The sequence below is a fragment of the Thunnus albacares genome, chromosome 1 (genome assembly GCF_914725855.1).
Source record: "Thunnus albacares chromosome 1, fThuAlb1.1, whole genome shotgun sequence".
Lineage (NCBI taxonomy): Eukaryota > Metazoa > Chordata > Actinopteri > Scombriformes > Scombridae > Thunnus > Thunnus albacares.
Window position 1 is genome coordinate 35,100,692 of NC_058106.1, and position 16,532 is coordinate 35,117,223.

A 16,532-nucleotide genomic window follows, 5' to 3' on the forward strand; every position below is an offset into this window, starting at 1 on the left:
ATAAAACGTCTTTTTTAAGACGAGATGCCTCCTCCTGGTGTTTACCTTGGCGGCGTAGCTCCACATGTCGATGCGGTCTTGAAGTCTTTTCTTGCACTCCGGCTGCAGACGAACTCTTTTGTCCTGTAAGGCTTCCATCAGACACGACATCTCTGGATGGTGAGAAAGAAAGACAAAGTAAAGCAAACAAACACACAGTGGAGAATCTATCTCACTGGGAGCCATTCAAAAACAACATAACAACAACAACAAAGTGATCCGATGGGTCAATCATAGAGGTTAATAGTCACAGGTAACGCAAGCAAGATGATACATCTTCATGACAATATACAACTAAAATGTGAAATAAAACGAGTGAAAGCACGCACGTCTTCCTCTGCCGGGAGTGATGGCAGCACAGTGGTGTTTGAGGTCCAGAGCGCAGGCTGTGTGGAGGACCGGGTCCACAAAGATGTCTGCCTTACTCTCCTTCAGCATGTTCAGGACTTCCTGCACACAAGAAGAACAAACAAAAAAAAAAGCTGAGCTTCCACACCAACACCAGAACCTTTTGGACTGAATCATCTGAAGTGATGGAGTCCAATCTGCAAGACATGCTGGACATTTTTGGTGGTGAATCCTCTTTCTTAACCTTAATAATATTTGTTATATTTGACGACTATGTTACAGATCAGCATTCACCAAAGTAACAAGAGTAAGGAAAAGAGGAAAAAAGTAAAACCACTTATAAAACACAGAGGCAGTGTGTCAGAACCATTTTTGATGTTAGATGAAAAATAAAGTCGCATCTGTAAAATCGTTGACTTCATGTTAGACTGCTTTTGGATATTTTTGTTAAAAAGTTAAAATTTAGCATCAATATCTATGTGGTGTTGTGATTTGGTCTGTTTTCATTGAGTAAGCTGAGCCTCATTGTGGTATTTAAAATACATTTAAAAATCCATCAATCCATCACAGAGGGAAAAATAAATACAAAGACATTTAAAACCTTTGGAATAAATGTCCATCGATGCTTACAATATCATGTGGTTGTTTCCTGAATCAAACTAGTGGCTTGTCGATCATGTAAAATATTTTTCCTACAGTTCACAGACACCTGAACACACCAACATGGAAGGATGTTTTTATAAATAGTCCCTGTTGGTGCAGTAACTGCATTACCACAATATAATAATGCAACTTTAATAAGATTTAAATAATGAAATGTGATGAATTCACTAACTCAAACAGTCTATTTATCTGTTTTAAAAGTGTAGTAAGATGACCTGAAACCTGCAGTCTGCTTATGAACATATGTGAGCTTTGACTTTTTGATACAAGAAAAAACATATAAACATCTTATCTACCCATCCATGTACTGTTTGAATATTTTCAATACATATCAAGAAAATAAAATCATATTTAAAGATGCTTTTGGTAAAGTAATCATGAACTAGTGCAGCAGACAGCGTGATGTAACTGTACCTTTTTACAGGCGTCCTGTTTGATCTTCAGCAGGTTGACTTTCAGACACTCCTCCACCTGACCTGTCTGCTCCTGAGCTGCTGCCTCCTCCGCACACAGCTTAGAGATCTGGAGGAGAAAACAGGAGGACAGACGGCGTGAAGGGAGGCGAGGAGACGTCAAGGATGTGGAAACAGATAAATAATGACCGTGTGTGTGTGTGTGTGTGTGCGTGCGTGCGTGCGTGCGTGTGTGTGTACCTCGTCTGAGCAGTGCATCTGCAGCTGTGGGTCCAGTCTGTAGTCCAGCGCCGACTCCTGCAGAATCACTCTGATCTGGTCTTCACAGTCTGGAGACAACCTCTGAACCAAACCCCAGCCAGGAAACACACAATTTAACACGACAACAATAACAACACAATATTTCATGATTCTTTTATGCTTTTTATGTACATATTTAAAAAAGTATCATGAAACATAAATTTAGGAGTGCCTCGCTTTAAAACCAATACAAGTAAATTAAAATTTTAATTGAAAATGAGTCCAACATTGACTATACTATACATCTGAGTCCAGTGTAGATCTTTAACTAGTCATCTCATCAACTGGACCTTTATCCCATATTGTTTTGGTCAAAATTCACTTATTGCTGATTTGATGCCTTTTTTAAAATCCTCATCTTTTATTTGCAGCTTTGGATAACACTTTTACAGGTCCCTTAATATAATAGATATTTAACAGTAGATTTTTTTTGACATTTTACAGGAGAGGGTGGTGCAATTTGATACAAACTATAAGAAAAAACTGCAAAAATGTTAAGTTGGTTTACTTGGAACGTGCTGATTCATTATATTTGGGTTCATATGTAGCTGTTAATTAGCAGATGATGCTTAATAAATTAGACTCTTGACATTTCTTTAACTGACAGAAAAAACTCAGTTTTCAGAGTGAAGTTTTGTGTGTCAAATGATATATTAATATATTAGTTTTTTTTCAATAATTTCCTAAAAGTAGCTGCTGTGTAACTGTAATTTGGTAGTAAACAGGAAATGTGTTCATTATAGAGTTTTTAAGAAACAACTTGAGATACTACTATATGATTCGACAATTGTTTAAGAATCTCAGCAAATTAATATAATGAATCAGTACAACTAAACCAACTTAACACTTTTCATTTTTTTTCTTATAATTTGTATTGAATTGCAGCAAATAATTAACCATTAAATACCTGCAAATTCTTAACAGGTTTGAATCAAATTAAAATAAATCAGTTTTAAAGCGTCCTGCCGTCTCCTGCGGAGGTTTTAGGAGACAGACTGTGATGTAATCGAGGTCTAACCTGGTCTGCGTATTTGAGTTTGAGGCAGGCGATGACTTGACCCTCCAGCTCGCTGTCCTCGCTCGCCTTGTTCAGGATGGACTGGCAGAATTTGGGGATGTCGGCTCGACAAGCTTTTCTCAACACCGGGTTCAACCTGTAGTCTGGAGGAGGAGGAAGAGGAGGGAGGACGATGAAGGTGTCAGTAAGGTGAACGGTGGATTCTGGTTTGGTTGAGTCAGATCAGGTTCATGAAATCTTGCTTCGTATTTGCATATTCCAGACTTTTTATGAACGTATGTACCTGTGTTCTGGGTGATCTGCCTCTTGGTGATCATCTGTTTACATTTGGGATCCATCAGCTCGCTGTTCTTGTTCTGTTTCAGACACTGAAGAACGTTTCTGGCGTCGGCTTCGGTGCAGAACCGCTGCAGGAGAGAGTTTCAGTCAGTGACATCCTTCCACTTCCTGTCTTACATCACAGATCTTTTCTCTCTCTCTCCTCCTCCTCCTCCTCCTCCTCACCTTGATCATCTGCTTGCAGACTCTCATCAGCTGGTAGTCCAGCTCGGGGTCGGTCATCTCCACCTCCTGCAGCCGGAAGATCCGCTGGTGGCAGCGCTGACTGAGCTGCTTCTTCTGCTCCTTCAGACACTCGATCATCTGAGGAGGAAGGAGACGAGGGACGCAGATCAGAGAGACGAGGGGAGAGGCGGAGAAAAGAGAGGAGAGACGAAGAGGGGACAGAAGGAAAAAGATCAGACGGAGGGAGGGACAGGAGGAAAGATAAGAGAAGTGGTTCTGATGTTTCTAACATTTCTGTATGTCCTCATATGGTTGCAGTCTGATGTTTCTTACCTGAGCGTTACCAAAGGCCACGTTGGGACACAGGCGACTGATGTCAGACTTACAGGGATCGTACAGCTCTGGTTCCAACCGAATATCCTCCGACTGAGAGGAGAAGAGAAGGAGGAGTTTAACCTAGCACTGTAGCTACAAGGTTTCATGGTGTTACATAAGCTAAAAGGTTTACTAGCAAACAGAATTGCTGAAACTGTTAAAGAGTACAGTATTTCTCCAGGAGTACGGCACATTTGATGAAGTCTGTTAACAAATTTGAGTGCGTTCCAGAAAACAACTGTGGGGTCAACCACAAAACACTGGTCTAAAGTTTGCTTTGAGTAAGTTCTGGTGCATGGAGTCTGCACCTACATGGACGCCAACTGGTCCATAAGCTGGTCGTTAAAAACAACGTGATTGGACTGCAAGACAATTGCATGAAGTCTTTCATTTGTTGATCTGTTTCTAAGTCATCAGGAAATATATAATTTGCTGGATTTTTCATGCGCTGGTTCTTAATGACAGTCAGTAAACTGTAGAGCTGATATTACAGCCATGCTAGCAGCTGTGTGAGGCTGTATGCACTTTAGCACAGTGGAGCTTCAAACTAAATGCTAATGTCAGCAGGCCAACATGCCTGCTAACGTGTTAGCATGCTGACATTTGCTAATTAGCCCTAAACAAAAAGTAGAGCTGAGGAGGGAGGGAGTGTTGTTAGTTTTGCAGGTTTTATCATAAACCAAAGTATTGGACAAATTGAAACTAGCGCCAGATCAATAAAGTTATTACAATTCAATCAGATTTGGTGCCTATCCATCCAATAGTTGTTGAGATATTTCACCCAAAAACCACAAATGTGAATCATGGTGGCGCTAGAGGATCACTAGGATTCATCCTGTTGGACCGTGAATGTATGAACAAAATGTTGTGCCAATCCAGCCAATAGTTGTTGATCAATACTGCTAATGTGGCTAATTAAGACTTCATGAGGACTGAGCACAACACCAAACTGTCAACTAGTGAACATCTGCATTGTTAGCAACAAGAAATGCATCTTGTTTGAAGATGATGCTGGAGCTTGATCATCATGTGCCCTGTTTTTATTAGTATGTTTGTGCTATCAGGACCAGAACGGTTGCATTAACATCATCATGCGACATAAGTACCGTGTTGTCATGGATACCTGTTGCACAACTAATCTGGACTCAAGTATTGACAGACTGTTAAATGTCTTTCATTTCAGATGTGTGACAGTGAGTCAGTGAGGCTGTGTGTGTGTTTGTGTGTGTGTGTGTGTGTGTGTGTGTGTGTGTGTGTGTGCGGTACCATTTCCAGCTCCTCCACCCGCAGCTGTTTACGACATTTCAGAGAAACCCGCTGCTCTCTGGCCTCCTGCAGCGTGTCGTTCCTCACCGTGGTGCTGAGACAGATGACGACGTCCACCCTGAAGGGTCGCAGACATGAAAAGTGTTAATTACGTCAATTTAAAATCAGATTTACCGGATGCATAAAATACTTTTGACTGTTGCTCACAAAGTGTTTTGCAGAGACACAAAGAGGAAAAAATAGAGCTTAGAAAGTTTAAAGGAGTAGTTCAACATTTTTGGGAAATACGCGTATTCACTTTCTTCTCATCTAGAAAGCCAATAAGTGTATTTACCAAAACGTCAAACCTTTTCTGCACGCTTCAAGTTTTCTGGATGTTTTCATGACTCACTTCTTCTTGATGTTTGGACACAAGCGCAGAACGTCCTCCTTGCAGGCCATCTTGAACTTATAGGAGAACCGGAAATCCTTCATCTGAATCTGTAAGTTGAACACAGGGAGAGACGGAGATTTAACGATGTCCCTCATTATACAGAAACACCTGCAGCAGAGCAAAACAGCGTCGTCTGTCACCTCTGAAACTCTTCTTCACTAGTTTTCATTTTTTCTTTCTTTTGTCATTTGCTGAAACTTAATTCCCCAAAGGAGACAATTAAAGTTTCACACTCTTACGAGGTGAAAGACCAGCTGTTTAAATTACTTTTGATTGAATGGTTACTTCTTTAAACGAAAAACCCTGTTAGCTATTTGTTGTGGGCAAAATAAAATGTATTTTTAAATAAAAATCATTTGAAATTAATTGTAACTGTGATCTAATGTAAAACATTTACAGAAAGATCAAGTAAAGATGTGTGAATGACACAATGTGAACGAAACAAACCTCCGTCAAGGTTGCATAATCAAGATTTAATCAAATTTAATCAAAAACTAATTATTTATGCCTCGGTCCGATTAGTTTCACAAGTTTTTAAGATATCCTGCAACTTAAGGAACAAACAGGACTAAAAACTTGCTTGAAGAGGAAAGAAAAGAGCAGATTAATTTGGATTTATCTCCCAAATTAGTGAATAAAAATGTAAACTGCTGTTTGTGAGTGATTTCTGATTTAAATTTTTAATTTATCAAAGTACTTATGGTGAGATTGGGGAGAAAAACAGAGCAAGAAAGAGACAAATGTTGTAACTGACCAGCTGGAAGTGTGTAACGCCGACTGAACACTTGTCGTTCATCTCCTTCTGGTGTTTATTCTGAACCAAACACTCCATCAGATCACCGGTGTCGATCTGGTTATCAGCAAAATCCTACAACCAACAAACAAACACACACATATTATTATTTACATATCCAGAAGGGCAAAGTTAATAACTGGACTTGCTTTAGATTCTTGAAGAACTAAAGAACTGGAGTCAAGTAAAATAAAATATAATGGAAATAAAAAAAAAAACATGCCTTGCCTTACTACAACCTCACAATACGAATGTTTTGGAGAAAAACAAATTATTTGTCCTGTGAGTGGCACCAGAAAAAAGGTCACGGGGTCACTAAAATCTAAAAGGTTCAACCATCGGGAGCAGACAATGATCAGCAAATTTTAATCACAATCCAGCTGCTGGATTATGAGATTATGACATTATATCTTGTTAAGTAGTATGAAGTGTCTGAATGGAAAAGGGGTTCGTCCTCTGGGGAGAAAGTCTACTTTTTGAGCTCTTTTATATTTATTAATTAACAATATTTGTCAAGGAATGGTTTTGTTATACTGGTGACCTTTCACCAAAAACATAAGGAATCAAAATTTCAATAGTTGTCCAGGTACCAGGTGGATAGAATGTCATTCCCATAACTAACAGAGAAAAGGATTTACTATTTCGTCCAGAAATGTTAAAAATTTGTTGTTTTTTTAAAATTACCATTGAGTAATGGCGCCTTTATGCTGTGCAGCAACAACGACGGTGTAAGTTTATTGCAGGTCACATTGTGTGAGAACCTGATAATGAAATTCTGTGTCAGACTGTCAGATATCAGTTTGAGGAAACGTCACACCAGCTAGTGTATTATGTGTCATTTCATGCTGTATTCTGATTGGTTGGTTTGTAGAGGTGGGACGTCGTAGCAGCAGTCACGATGTGAGAATTTGGTCTTAAATTTCTGAAATGTCTTCAGTTCCCAAAGCTCCAAATCGGTTGTCATTGGACGTATCTCATGGTGTTGTCCGTTATGGATTGACGACCAAAGATTTCACCACGTTTCTCTCACGATTGTCAACTTTCATCTCAGACGACCCAAAATAGTACAGTGTACAGGGGCTTTACCATGTCAAGTCAAAAACGTTGTGTGTACACATGTAAAAAGGTTGAAGTTCTCACGTGGCAGTGGCCCTGGATGACGGGTTCACAGGCTCTGATGAGCAGAGCGTCGATCTGGATGTCCTGAACGGTGAAACAGAAACAGACAAAGTTCAAAATATGCAGCTGACATGAAGAAACGCTCATATCATACATCAACACCTCTCAGCTACTCAGGTGACTATTTATTGTGGTTAATACTGGTGAACTCTGACCTCTGACTCCAGCTCTGTCAGGTTGCCCACGACGTCTCTGCAGGTAGACACCAGATCCTCCAAGTGATCCTGCAGACACTCCAGCTCCTGCACACACAAACACACATGTGGGAAAATGTCAGCAGCAAGTAAACAAGATTCCTCTAAAGTTTTCAAGGTTTGATGTAAAAAGAACCATGATGATGAATCAAACAGCCAACAGAGGGCGCTTAAAGATCAATCAGTGGGTTAAAGCAGTTGCAGCAGCAGTGAAAACATTTGTCCGTCCCACCTGTCCAGCGTCCGTCTTCTCGCTGCACCACTTGCCGAGGTCCGTCATGCATCGCTTCTGCAGCTCAGGGTCCAGCTTCACATCCAGCGCCCTCTGATGGAGAATCCTCTGCACCTCCATCTTACAGTCCCGAGATAACTGCAAACACACACACACACACACACACACACACACACACACACACACACACACACACACACACACACACACACACATATAGGTTTGTACTGGAAACAGATACTGGGTTTCTGAGACTAATATGATGTTGATATCTTGGATTATTTTGGGTTTTTTTTAATATAAAGACACAAACAAACATTTTTGATACGAATCCCTTATATTTGTTTAAGAATAGTAACCAATATGTGTACAGAGTGGGACATTTTTTCCAAAAAGTTCTGTTTCTTAACCACCTCAAACCTGTCTTTAACATTTCTCTGTACCATGTTTTGTTACTTATCAGCCAACATATGTACCAATATTGATATATACATGATAAGTTAATAGCGGTCGATAATATCGACTCTTGTTTGTGCTTCTGTTCTTGTCCCCTAATGTTGCGTTCATGCCATATTAGCATCGTTATCAGTGTCCAGCTAGTAAATAGCATGAAATCATGTTCATGTCAACATTAAAGGGGACATATTCTGCACATTTCAAGGTCTATTTTTTTATTCTGGGGCTCTACTGGAATATCTTTGCATGAATTACAATTAAAAAAACCTCCTTATTTATCTTATACTGGTCTTTTGAAGCACATCAGTTCAGTATCTGTGTGAAACAGGCTGTTTTAGCTCCTGTCTCTTTAAGACCAGGTTCTGATTCGCCAGAGCAGTAAAGTTTTAGTCTTTTGTAAAATTTAAATTGAAAATAATGAATCATGTTTGCAGCTATAACATGCAAAGCTATTTTTTTCTGGTCTATTAAAATTTAAACCACCAAAATTTAAATGTGTGATTTTAGTTGCTGTTGTTGGTAAGCTCCTCTATATTTAAGCAGACAGAGACAGACAGACTGGCACTGCTCGGCCTCGCTGTGGAGGAGGAAGTCACACACAAACCACATCAAATCACCCCAGCCTTTCAGTCAAGCACAAATTAAAACCTCATCTCAAACTGGATTGTGTCATTTTCATCGTCATCATCAATTTACCCCTTCACCAAGATCAATTCCGATTGAGGTGAACCATCGACCACTTACCTCCTCGTAATGTTTTACCTGTTAAATTTAGAAATATGAAAGAGTTACACCTGCTGATTCGGCTGTCAGGAGAATGCAGAGTTACAACACCGAACTGACAAAATAATCCTGAAGAAGAAAAATACGTCAAAATTGCGATTAAAGCAGCGACAGTGATCCAGCATGAGAAATCCTACCCGGCGTCCCTGCTCCTCGGTGCGGTAAGCGTGGCGGTAGAGGCAGGAGAAGACGGCGCCGGGCGGCATCAGCTCACTGGTCTCGTTCCAGCCGTGTGTGTGGCAGAGCCGGGCAGCGTCACCCTGACACTTCTTATACAGGATGGGATCCAGTCTGAGAGACACAGAGAAGTTTCCTCCACTTTACTGTTTAGTTTGTAAAGAAAATATAGTATATAGTATGAAGATAAAGTCATAATTTTGGGGATTTATTTCAATATTCTGAGATTCAAATTTTGAATTCTGAAGAAAAAAAAGCTATTAAAGCCTGAGGAAAAGAAGGTAAATAAATACTTTAAAGGTTTTGGCCAGCAGGGGGAAGCAGAAACAAGTTATAACCACAACACTGACATATATCCATCTTTTTAAGTTGAAATGTTGAACTTGTTAGCAAATAGTTGCTTATTTCCAGCAGTTAAAGAGCAACATTATCATTCATGTGGAGTCGTGTTTCTGTTCACCTGGTGAATGTAAGTCCAATATTCACTCTCTTTTAACTCTTTTAACTTTTGCTCTCTACCAACTCCTGAGGGAAATATCTGGCTCTTTAGCTGCTAAAAGCTCCAATATGTTCACCAGCTAGTCTACAGCTAACTGTGTCTGTTTGCCGTTACAGCTTTTTCTAAAACAGCTGTCTGCTGCAGCCCAAAATGATGCTATTTAAGTGCTGAGAGTGAAGCAAAACAGTAAAGTTGCAGCCTGACAGATAAACAATGAGCTGAAACTCACTATAAAGCTCCGTAAAGCCGAACGGAGCTGCAGAGTCACTGATAATTCTCTGTAGGTTCATCACTATGAACCACACACACAACACATTACACACTGACATTTGCATATTTTTACACATTATAAAAAAAATATAGATTATAGACACTTTAAATTCTTCTTTTCATGTATAGATTAGTGTTATAACTCAATACTGTCTCTCTTTAAGAAAATAAACTCTAATGCCGGGAACTTTGAGGCAAACGTGGTATTAAACAACTGCGTTGGATCAATTTTCACAACAGAGTTTCAATATGAACGACTTGTAACGCAAAGAGCAAAATACTACTAACTCCATCTGTTCATGAAGACTGTGAGATGTGGTAAAAAGCTTCTGAAAAGCTAGCAAGTGGACCTTGAATTAATGTTATTTTTTCCAAAGTCAAGAATGAACTTATGTCATGCCAATAATGATTTTATAAAAAATTATGATTACACTGTGTATGAGTGTTACTGTTTTACATAGATCATGATGAATTGTTCCTGTTTTACTGCAACTCTGCAACATCAGCAGACTTATCAGCTGAGGTTGAAGGGAGTTCAGCATTATATTTATAAAGAGGAAGATGAAGACATTAAAATTCGTTGGAGAAAGGATGAGACATGTCATCTGGGGGTCAGTTGGGCAACATGACGTTATCTATAAGTCTGTATTTGATAGATTGAGAAAAGAACTGTAACTCCCACTTAAGGTGTATAAAACCCCGTTATAGTCGCTCCTCTGGGAACCTTTTTCTTTGTAACCTCATCCTGTGTGTTGCATTGTGAAACGCTCCGTCTTGTACAAGAAAATAAATTCTGTTAAATTTTGATACTTTGGCTCCGGTCTCTATTGTTTAATGGTCATTAAGAAGAATTTTTTTTAACAAATGGTATAAGTTATTCTGTGTAAATTGTCACATTAAAATCAACTAACTGAAGTTATTTAAATCGTCTCATTAGTTGATGGATTCAAGCGTCAGAGAACAAACTTACTTCCAGTCTCTGGATATGAAATACTGAAGCTCCAAGAGTCGGTGTTCACAGTCCTCCACCATCTTCTCTGTGTACAGATGCTCCATCAGGCACGACAGGATCCTACACACACATGCCCACGCACACACACACACACACACCAGCTGATGAACTTGTGTACATTAGAAATGTATAATAATCTATCAATGAGCTGTTAACGATGATCAAAACAATCACTGATCATAATTTAAAGCCATAATTCAGATATGGTGATGTAATGTGTGTGTTTTTTTTAAACCAGCTCACATCGGGTCTCCGTTGCGGATGTGTTTGCACGCCGTCTGGATGACGGACTCGCAGGCCTCGTTGAGAGCTCGGTCGATGCGGTAGTCGGCGCCGGGGTCGGCGGACTGAATCAGAGTCTGCAGCTGCAGCGGGAAACAAAGTTCAGGAGAACATGTCAACAGCAGGAAAAGTGATAAACAGTCTGTTACAGTTTCCTCATATAAGTTACAGTTTAAATGTTGATCAACAGAAAAATAACTGGCAACTATTTTGATAATCGAATAATTGTTTTAGTCAATTTTCAAGTAAAAATACCAAACATTTGATGGTTACACTGTTTTAAATGTGGGGATTTGAGTCTTTTATCATAGTTAACAGAATAATTTGGGGGTTTTAGACTGTTGATCAGACAAAACAAGGATTCTGAGGACACCATCCTGGGCTCTGGGGAATTATAAAAGGCATTTACACAGACGACTGTTCGAGAAAATAATCAGTAGATGAATCAATAATAAAAATAGTCATTAGATGCATCCCTAATATAAATGATACAGTACTGTCTGATACTACAGAAATACACAAACATTTGTAAACAATCTAAAGTAGTAGATATGCACTAAAGCCTGATTCTGCCAAAACTGCTGTGATTGGTCCAACTACGGAGAAATGGAGCCTCTAACCAACCTGAGCGTACCTCACTGAGCTTTGTCAGACTTCATGCTAAGAGCAAAACACATTTTTCTGCACTAGACTGGTGAGACTAATGTCTATCTACTAAAAGTAGTTCTAGTAGTAAATCACTATAATAACTCAATGATTCCAGCTTCCGTTTTTCCTCTCAGCCGTCTGTATCTCCTCCACGGCGAAGCGGCACGACGACAGTGACTTACAGCGCTCTGGCAGACGCTGTCGACGGCGGTGCTGCGGTCGCCGCGTCCGATTCTCATCAGGCAGTGCAGCGTTCGGCCTTTGCGGTGAAGGCCCGAGCAGTGAGCCTCGATCTCGGTCCGGCAGTGAAGCACGATCTCCGGACTCAGAGAGAAATCCTCCATCAGCATCCGCCGGTAATCCAGCATCTCCCCCTGACACTCCCCGCTGACCGGACGACCTGCACGCCAAATCAAATTATCACTGACACGATTAAGCTCTGATGACACAAGGGATGAACGTAATTATATATCCTATTTATCTAAATGTTATGAAGATACACGTCATTTTCTTTTGCAGATTGAGATGAGAGTGAACGGAAACACACCTCGGTGCACGGCGGCCTCCAGGCACAGCAGCAGGTACGAGAGTCGGGCCTCGCGGGCTCGCGGCAGGCTGGTGTCCAGACTGCAGCGCTGCTTCCTCAGGTCCAGTTTACAGGCTTTAGCCAGAGAGTAACTGACCCTGTAATCCTGAGAGATCAGCTTCTGGCGGGTGGTCAGAGCGTCTCTGCACTGTGGAGGAGAGGAGGAGGAGCGTTAGTGACCGAACGAGACCGCCTGAGTTCAGGAGTCGATGATAATCCTCCTGCGGGGGGTAGATGTTGAGTCGGTGGTACCTTTTCTGACATGGCCTCTTCAAACTTGTGATTGAACAGACACTTGTAGACTTTTCCTTCTCCTGCCTGAGTCTGAGGAGACGAAGAACAAAAAGGGAGAAACACTTTTATATCGTTTTAAAAGACCATAATTAGCCTCAAACATACTTAGAATAATATCAGAGCATTGCAGGAAGCTGTTAGCTTTACTCATTTTTGTTTGTTACAGCAGTAAATTGCAGCAGTTTATCTGACTGTTTTAATCAATAAATCTAGTTGAGAATCAACAGATGCCAGCAGCAAGATGAAGTGAAATCACAATTATCAGTTATATTCACACTCATCCAACCACCATATTTACAAAAATGTATTTTAATTTCAAAAGATCACAGAGAACAGAGACTGTTAATATATTAGAGACACTTTAAGAGCAGCAGTAGCAACATTAGATTTTTTTGTTTGTTTAAAAAAACAAGGTAATTAATCATTATTTAACGGGGTCATGTTTTTGTTTGTCTGTTAACAGAACATCTCAAAAAAACTGTGAACATATTTGAATAAAATCTGGTGGGAAAGTAACACGTTGGCCAAGAAACGAGAGTCTGGTTTTCGGTGCTGGTTCAGGATTTTTTAAACATTGAAACAAAAGGCTTTTTGAACATTTCTCACTAACGCACTTCCTGTAATTAAACTGAAATTAAACATCTGTCACTGTGTGTATTTTGATAAAGACTGTAAACATGAGTCATGTACACTATAAAGTCTCTGAGTACTTTCTGATTTGTCTATTTTTCAACAGCCAGAATCTAGTGTTAACAGTAAATTGTGGTAAAAATTTCCATTCGTTTGTGGTAGCATGAATGGAAATTTGCAGTAAGCGGCGGCGTCTCCTCACGTTCTGGCAGAATCTCTCGCGGTCGTCTCGGCAGGAGAAGTAAAGATGTCGGTCGAGGTGAAAGTCGTCCGACGACAGCTCCGCCACACGCAGGATCGCCCTCTGACACTCCTCTTTGATTGGATGAGCCCGATCCTGCTGCTCCGCCTCCCTCACCAACGCCTTCTCCAGACAGGAGATGACTTCACCCTGCGAGTGGACGTCCTAACGAGGAAAGATAACAACAACAGATGAAAGACGGTTCGATCAAATGTAATAACTCAATCAAAACTCTGAGATTGTGGTGACTCTTTGCTACACATGAAAACAAAAACAGTGCCGAGTTGCTCCGTATGGTTCTGTGTGACCACCATGTTTCACTGTAGAGATGCTATTCACCAGGTGATGAGCAGGGCTTTGTGTTTGGAGTTCAATTTTTATCTCATCAGACTGAGAATCTTTTTCCTGATGCTTTCAGAGTCCTTTAAATGCTGTTTGGCAAACTCCAAACAGACTGTCATGCTCCTTCTACTTTATAGTTGTTTCCATTTAGCCAGTCTATCACAAAGGCCTGACTGATGGGAGAACCTGTTGGGAGACTCAGCAGGTGACTTCTGAAGCTCTGTTCTGGTGACCGCTGGGTTCTTAGTCACCTCACAGACCTTTCATGCCTGGTCGCTGCAGGTGGACTCGTCTCAAGAATAATTAAAGCAAACATGATGCACCTGAGCATAATTTGGGGGCAAAGGGTCTGAATACTTTTAGTACATGAGAGTGTTTGATTTTAACATGTTTTCACATGACATTTAAATCAGATCTACAACACAATAAAGTGAGCAGAATGTGAAGGGATCTGAATACTCTGTATACTTTACATACTAGAGGTGTGCCCGAGTACAAATACGCTATTCAGCAAAGCACAAATAGTGTTTTTTTTAAATGAATATTTGTTTCATACAAATATTTTAAAAATTATTTGTTTTCGTCGGTTACATCACTATCTCAGTGTCTCTCCTCTGCTCCGCTGTTACATCCATCAGCAGGTCTCAACGAGGGGAGTCACATCCACCTGCTACATGACGCACATTTCCTTATTTTGGACATCACTCCTGGAGTTGGAGGTGTTCTCCCGAGGGAACACTTCATGAACGCTTATTGTAACACTTTAATTTTCTAAAATTAAAAGTGTAATAAAAACAAAAACAGGATTTTTAAAACCTCTTTCCACTTTTATTCGAATACAAATAATTTTGCTGCCTCAACAAATACAGATACAAATACAAATACTGGGCTCTCTGCACATCCTTAGTGCATACAACGAAAAACGGCTCCTACAGAGATGTTTTGCAGTTTACAGTGATGCCTCTGCTGCCAACACAAAGAAAGAACCTACAACTGGATTTAAGAAAAAAAAACTAAATAAAATCCAAATTCTAGCTTTTAAGGGAGAAAACTTCATCTGCTGATAGACTGAGATGCAGCTGAAAGCTACAAAAAAGCAACTAAATTACAGTTTTATAGATGACTCAGAGCATAATATGTACAACCAAACACCACTGAGCCTTTGATTGAATCATCAGAATCCTCTTTGCAGTTTTAGTGTGACAGAGAGTGACACACACACACACACACACACACACACACACACACACACACACACACACACACACACACACACACACACTCCTCACCTTGTGTCCTACGTTGATGCTGCCGCAGCGCAGGCTGTTGATGTCTTCTTTACATTTGTCCATGAAGCCGCAGATCAGTCGGTAGTCGCTGAAGATGATGCTGGTCATCTTGGTGATGTACTGGTTACACTGGTACTCGCTGATGTTGCCGCGGTGATCCACCAGGCAGGACACCAGGTATCCCCGTCCACGCTCCTCCTCGTTACACTCCTTTATCTGGAAGCATCAAGGAGTCAGACGCTGCGTTAGACTGAGATGATGTTTATTCATTGACAACAGATGCTTCAACACGACTAAATGTATTAAACTGAATTAAAAAAATAAAGAAAAACTCCTATGGAAGAAAATAATGACCTTAAAGATTTGATTCTTACACCTAACTGTGAATATAATCACTACAAAATACTTATTAGTGAAATTAGAGCTGCAACAATTAGTCAATCGATTGAAAGAAAATTAATCTGCAACAATTTTAATAATAAGTTTTCACTATATTTCAGCTTAAACTTTGACTTAACGATCACTTCATAATGAAAACGATGGTTAGTTGCAGCCCCGCAGTAGGAAGCTCCTTTTAATGTCACAGGAAATTGAACGCCGAGCCTCTCTCGCGGTGCAGACTGACCTCGGTGATGGTGCTCTTGCACACCTCCATGGCAACCGACTCAAACTTTGGATCAGTGGTCAGATTGAGTTTGTAGTTCCACAGGAGCTGATGGAGAAAAGGAAGGGAGTCATTACATTTCATACACACGCACACACACCAGTAATAACATCCAGATCTGTTTGAAATTAGAAATTAAACTAATTCAGCAACGGAAAGGAAATGAAAGGACTGTAAACACTGGAACCAGCTGCGATGCAGAGACCTGGATGCACTCAAGTGATTAGAGCTGAGATGATGAGACATGATGAGGTGCTCAAAACTGATTAAGACTAACACAAGTATCTTTTCATCCCAAACACAAAGAAAACACACAAGTTCAGACACTGTTTTCACAACAGCAGCGCTCAAAGGTGCGATATGCCCATAAAAATATACAATATTTATGTGGGAATAACCTGGAAGTGTTAAGAAATGAAACAAGGTGCATTTAAATGGGCGATTACAATATTTTAGAGTCAGTACATCTAATTTTGACATAATTTTACTGCTAGAATTTAGTCTCGTCGGTATAGAGAAGGTTTTAGAGCAGCGTTTAAACATTTGTAATTGTTTTTACAGAAAATATAACCGATCAGTTGAATATATAAACCATAAAATAT

The 16,532-nt window shown here is 40.1% G+C and overlaps 1 protein-coding gene and 1 long non-coding RNA gene across 3 annotated transcripts in view; one reads left to right on the forward strand and one right to left on the reverse strand.

Moving 5' to 3' along the window:
• The window catches only part of LOC122985504 (Golgi apparatus protein 1-like), a 28,776-nt gene that overhangs the window by 1,247 nt on the left and 10,997 nt on the right, over positions 1-16,532 (reverse strand). The window contains exons 3-26 of one of the 2 annotated variants that reach the window (XM_044356222.1): positions 15,892-15,978; positions 15,267-15,482; positions 13,597-13,800; positions 12,723-12,794; positions 12,432-12,618; positions 12,067-12,284; positions 11,198-11,319; positions 10,913-11,014; positions 9,134-9,287; positions 8,958-8,975; positions 7,758-7,895; positions 7,487-7,573; positions 7,293-7,355; positions 6,114-6,227; positions 5,318-5,406; positions 4,927-5,044; positions 3,619-3,711; positions 3,286-3,423; positions 3,065-3,188; positions 2,782-2,924; positions 1,704-1,805; positions 1,465-1,572; positions 369-489; positions 46-152 (exon numbers count right to left, since the gene is read on the reverse strand). In XM_044356222.1, coding sequence (XP_044212157.1) covers positions 46-152; positions 369-489; positions 1,465-1,572; positions 1,704-1,805; positions 2,782-2,924; positions 3,065-3,188; positions 3,286-3,423; positions 3,619-3,711; positions 4,927-5,044; positions 5,318-5,406; positions 6,114-6,227; positions 7,293-7,355; positions 7,487-7,573; positions 7,758-7,895; positions 8,958-8,975; positions 9,134-9,287; positions 10,913-11,014; positions 11,198-11,319; positions 12,067-12,284; positions 12,432-12,618; positions 12,723-12,794; positions 13,597-13,800; positions 15,267-15,482; positions 15,892-15,978 — 2,925 coding nt within the window. The remainder of the gene's footprint in view (positions 1-45; positions 153-368; positions 490-1,464; positions 1,573-1,703; positions 1,806-2,781; positions 2,925-3,064; positions 3,189-3,285; positions 3,424-3,618; positions 3,712-4,926; positions 5,045-5,317; positions 5,407-6,113; positions 6,228-7,292; positions 7,356-7,486; positions 7,574-7,757; positions 7,896-8,957; positions 8,976-9,133; positions 9,288-10,912; positions 11,015-11,197; positions 11,320-12,066; positions 12,285-12,431; positions 12,619-12,722; positions 12,795-13,596; positions 13,801-15,266; positions 15,483-15,891; positions 15,979-16,532) is intronic. The other variant, XM_044356230.1, reaches the window with a different exon arrangement.
• On the forward strand, positions 2,880-3,396 carry LOC122985516. The gene is made up of 3 exons (XR_006404135.1): positions 2,880-2,970; positions 3,147-3,206; positions 3,305-3,396. It is a non-coding gene; the product is annotated as an uncharacterized LOC122985516 (long non-coding RNA).